The 5,400-nt window shown below is 45.8% G+C and overlaps 1 protein-coding gene across 1 annotated transcript; it reads right to left on the bottom strand.

Annotated features, from left to right (window-relative positions):
• Window positions 1-1,029: 1,029 nt before the first annotated feature.
• Window positions 1,030-4,692, bottom strand: LOC129814547 (uncharacterized). Its single transcript, XM_055867722.1, has 4 exons — window positions 4,426-4,692; window positions 2,864-2,933; window positions 1,299-1,424; window positions 1,030-1,172 (listed from the first exon to the last, which is right to left on the bottom strand). Exons 1-4 carry the CDS (start codon window positions 4,456-4,458, stop codon window positions 1,030-1,032), a joined length of 372 nt encoding a protein of 123 aa, XP_055723697.1. The 5' UTR covers window positions 4,459-4,692.
• Between the last annotated feature and the right edge of the window lie 708 nt (window positions 4,693-5,400).

The raw sequence follows: 5,400 nt of genomic DNA, 5'->3' as shown, positions 1-5,400 counted from the left end.
GACCTTGTTTGGTTTCCCCTTCATCAGCTTCTTCTTCATTATCGTCATCAAAGTCAGGTAACCACCAGAAGAGCACCTCATACAGAGACGTCTCAGGCTACAGAAACAGGAAATGGTCATAAGCAAACACAGAGGTGCAGAACATCTTTGGAAAAAGGTACTGCATGCTAACTTTTAACACTGCATGAGTATGTACTTTATACTCATAAAACAACGTACTATTTGAAAATGCTGTGGTGTTTGTGTTAATATCTCGCTTGTTATCAAACTTAAGAATCCGATTTGGGAAAGTTGTCCAGGTAAAGCGGTCAATCAAATCAGAGACATGCGTCTCTGATTTGAGCACTATCTATCTGGTGTACCTTTCCGCCAGCTATGCATTCTGGGGTATAAATGGATGGAATTGTATAAATAGGTGGAATTGTTGTGGTCCCATACACGTTTTCAGTGAATGTTGTATGACGTCCGAGTATTTCAAGCACGATTCAACCATACTAATTAAGCCTGTTGTATGGAAGTGTGAGATTCCATACACACACATGCAGCTAAAATCTATATACTTATCCATATTTTAATGGATTGTCCAGCTAACCGTCAGTGACGGTAGTAGCTGATCTGCAAAGTGCAGATGAAAACCAGCACCCACTGCAGGCTTTTATGAGTGCTGCTTGGCATCAAATCTCCTGTAATCCATACCATGTCGGGAATGAGGTTTCTGAGACCAGAGAGACGGGAGAGTATTTTGTATGTCTGTACCACTACCTCCTGTGGTTTGGCTTTGTGTCTCAGCGCGGAGCGCCTCACAGTCAGTGCAATGTCATACTCCTCTTCCTCCACACCCCGTCCACCTTTTATGGTTTCTATAGGATGACAGGACAATCACATCCGTCATGGAAATCACTTTAATCATTAGTGACAAAGTACTTTTTTTATTCCCAGCACCTCAGAGGTGTGCCAGTTCTCCTATGGAAAAGAGATTATTTACTGTATACAGTATACTGTATGTAGTGGGGTGTGCGTTACACTTGTCTACTTGCCATGTAGTTTCTGAAAGCCAGTGCTGAACAGCAGGATGGTGATGGCTATGAACAGACAGCGGTTGAGGGTGACCCCTTCCCAAGGTGTCTCTATCTGGCTCAGGTTCTGGAGAGACATAGCTTTACGCAGAGACACTGAGATACACAGAGAAGAAGAGAAAAAAAGACAGGGGTTATAATAGCATAAAACAGGTGTCTTTGACATGTTTTTGAGAGATAAAGAGAGAGAGTTTGGAGAGTGAGAAAGAGAGGTGGGCTCACTGCTTCTGGCAGGGAGACTGGGTTCTCTGGACATCATCTTGGGGACTTGCTGCATGACTGGAGGTTCCTGTTGAGAAGGCATGGTCCTCTCCTGGAGGGTCCTCCTTCTCTCCTGAGCGTACATTTCTGCAGAGAAACAGATCAGAGTTAGCCAGGGGGATACTCACTAGGTTGACCACCACCATAACATAGTACATCCATTGGGAGCAGGCAAGGACATGGTGTTGGTGGTGTATACTCTAACGGCTAGTGGTGCAGAACGGGTGAGTAGAGTGTGAGAGAAATGAGATGAGGGAGAGTGAAAATACATACTTGGTTGTAACTAGAGGATAGGAGCTTTGCTAGTTAAAGCTCCCCAGTAAGGCTGTGTGAGGTGAATTCACGCTATGGCGCTTATAGGACCAGAGATCATATTTCAATGGCGTGGTAACTATGTAGAGGAATGCTGCTACCACCAGCCTGCAACACTCACATGTTATTAGATCGCAGTGTTCTGAAATAGGGACCCTAACGGTTTTAGTATACTTGGTGTAAAGACTTCTTGACCCCAAGGATAACTTTACAAGATAAGATAATGGTATATACACTCAGTTTATTAGATACACCGATCTAGAACCAGGTCGGATCCCCCCCCCCCCATTCCCTACACCATTACACCACCGCCACCAGCCTGTACTGTTGACACCAGGCAGGATGGGGCCATGGACTCATGCTGCTTACTCCAAATCCTGACTCTGCCATCAGCATGATGCAACAGGAACTGGGAATCTTCGGACCAGACAATGTTTTTCCACTTCTCAATTGTCCAGTGTTGGTGATGACGCCATCACCAACACTGGACAATTGAGAAGTGGAAAAACATTGTCTGGTCCGAAGATTCCCAGTTCCTGTTCCACTGGGGCCGCTTCTGCTTGTTTTTAGCTGATAGGAGTGGAACTTGGTGTGGTCGTCTGCCGCAATAGCCCGTCCGTGACAAGGACCGAGGAGTTGTGCATTCCCAGATACCTGAACTGGCACGCCTGGCACTGACGATCATACCCTGCTCAAAGTCGCTTAGGTCACTCGTTTTGCATATTCTAATGTTCAATAGAACAGTACCTGAATGCCTTGATGCCCGTCTGCCTGCTTAATATAGCAAGCCACGTGACTCACTGTCTGTAGCACCGAACCATTTACGTGAACGGGGGGGGGGGGGGGGGGGGGGGGGTACTTAATAAACTGAGTTTAGGTCACACAGCTGGTAAAGGAGACAAGGCTTGGTTGTGTTTCCTGGTCCAGTGGTACTTGGAATATGGTCTATATTTACTTCAGTCTGTGATTGATTGTCTGCCACAGAGACTGAAACAGTGTCTGACTCACATTCTTTGTTGTGGTCAGTGAGCTTTAGTTGAGTCAGTGGTCACTGTGTGTGTGTGTGTGTGTGTGTGTGTGTGTGTGTGTGTGTGTGTGTGTGTGTGTGTGTGTGTGTGTGTGTGTGTGTGTGTGTGTGTGTGTGTGTGTGTGTGTGTGTGTGTGTGTGTGTGTGTGTGTGTGTGTGTGTGTGTGTTCGTGTTCGTGTTCCTTACCTGGACCTGGTCTGCGGACAGGCTTCTGTGGTGGAGGTTCTGGTCTGGCTAACTCTTCTCCATCCCTGCCCTGAGAGGAAAGAGAGGGGGAGAAAGGAGGGAGAGGGTAAGAGGCGAGAAAGAGATTTATAGGATTGTCACAGTTAATTATGTTACAAGTATTTTTCCTGAGACACCTACAGTATATAGGGGGTAGAAACAAGACACAGACTTCATATTGTCAATGCATTTGGTCAGAGCATACCTATGGATTAGTTGCTATTTTTAGATGGGAGTTTTTTGCTTGCTGTCGATATAGACGTGTAAATGAAATGAATGATGACTGGATAATTATACACTGAGTACACCAAACATTAAGAACACCTTCCTAATATTGAGTTGCAAACTCCCACCACCCCCCCCCCCCCCCCCCCCCCCCTTTTTGCCTCAGAACAGCTTAAATTTGTCAGGGCATGGACTCTACAAGGTGTCGAAAGCGTTCCACAGGGATACTGGCCCATGTTGATTCCAATGCTTCCCACAGTTGTGTCAAGTTAGCTCGGTTTCCTTTGGGTGGTGGACCGTTTTTGATACACACAGGAAACTGTTGAGTGAGAAAAACCCAGCAGCGTTGCAGTTCTTGACACAAATCGGTGGACCTGGCATTTACTAGCATACCCTGTTCAAAGGCACTTAAATCTTTTGTCTTGTCCATTCACCCTTTGAATCCCACACATGCACAATCCATGTCTCAATTGTTTCAAGGCTGAAAAATCCTTCTTTAACTTGTCTCCTCCCTTTCATCTACACTGATTGAAGTGGATTTAACAAGTGACATCAGTAAGGTATCATAGCTTTCACCTGGATTCACCTGGTCAGTCTATGTCATGGAACTAACAGGTCTTCTTAATGTTTTTTATAAACTGGGTGGTTCGAGCCCTGAATGCTGATTGGCTGACAGCCGTGGTATACCAGACCGTATACCACGGGTATGACAAAATATGTATTTTTACTGCCCTAATTACATTGGCAACCAGTTTATAATAGCATGTATATGGCCAATATACCACGGCTAAGGGCTGTGTCCAGACACTCTGCGATGCGTCGTGCCTAAGAACAGCCCTCAGCCGTGGTATGTTGGCCATATACCACACCCCCCGTGCCTTATTGCTTAAGTATACTCAGTGTATAATCAGTCATTACAATAAAATATACTGGGTAATTATAACCAACACATATGTAACAGACCTTAGTAAAGCAACAACAACAAACAACAAAGGCGTTAGGCGTCAAGGCAACCTCTCCAGCACTTGAGTAACTTCAGGCCCAGTCTACTAACCTAAATGATGACATTCTAATCCACTGAAGCCATAGTTGAGGACATTACATTTCTGATTGAACCTTGACCTGATCTTATAACAGTCCTGAAAATAGTAATGAGTCGACACTATAGAGAAACAGACACACAAACAGGCATGGATAGTTGCAGAGGCTGCTATGATGTTCCAGCTGGGATAGCAGCTTGTCTCCCCAACCGTATTGCCTGACCCCTAACCCTTGACCTCAGACGGAGTGCGTCTTACCTGGTTCGACATGAGGGGTGCCTCAGAAAACATCAAGGACCTTTGTCAATGAGCAGTTGTCCTGGAGCGGGGCCGGGGTGGTGGCAGAGACACCCTCTGTGTGGAGGGTGACAGCCAAGCACAGCTGCAGCATGGAGAATGAAAAAACAAAAAGCATTGAGTGTCAGCCAGAGGGGTTGAACGATGCTGGGTGGACTACATGCCAGCTGCCAGATCCAGAGATAGAGGTATGAGGGAGGGAGAACGAGGGATGGGGGGAGAGCAAGGGTTATGCTAAATCAGGAATGGCCACTCCTGATGCTGTAGGGCTGCTTTGTATACAGGCTTGTTCAAGACCAGCATGAACCCATGTTCAATTATTGTCAATTATTCAATTATTTGTCAATGAAATTACCCATGGCTGTTTAGAATTTGACTGATATTTTGGGTCAATATAAAACACTGACATGTATTGTTTTTTCCATTATGCTTTATGGGCAACAACTGTACTGTTCATTGTTTCAGTACCACATGAGGATGTACTTTACAGAATTGACCACCAGGGTGCGGTACAAGGCAAGAGGTAGAGGACAAACCAGGTCATGGCTGGGGCTGGAACATGTGGTTGAAGTACTCTGTGCGTTTCATTCATCGGTGTTACCTAAGAGAGAGAATACGGTCCTTTCAACAGACATTTCAATATGATTAGATATACTATTGTGTGTCCTTTTGTGATAGCAGATAGTGTGCCAACTCAATAGAAATGGGAAAATGCAGAATAATGAGGAAGAATGGGTTAGGCTTGGAAACAGAGTGTTGGACGGGCTGGGTGTGCAGGGAGCAAATAGCTGGGAAGCAGGATTAGCTAGTGGGGAGGAAAGATGAGTCATCATGTCATTGTTAGTGCCAGGGTTAGCCATCCTGGTACTGCACGCGATCCGGACGGTGCCCGTCAGTGGTCACCCGTTATCGACCTCGCCCATGGGTACAGGATCT

This window comes from Salvelinus fontinalis, chromosome 17, assembly GCF_029448725.1.
Source record: "Salvelinus fontinalis isolate EN_2023a chromosome 17, ASM2944872v1, whole genome shotgun sequence".
Taxonomy (NCBI): Eukaryota; Metazoa; Chordata; class Actinopteri; order Salmoniformes; family Salmonidae; genus Salvelinus; species Salvelinus fontinalis.
Note: the sequence above shows the minus strand (reverse complement) of the source record. Positions and strands in the feature narration are given on the sequence as shown.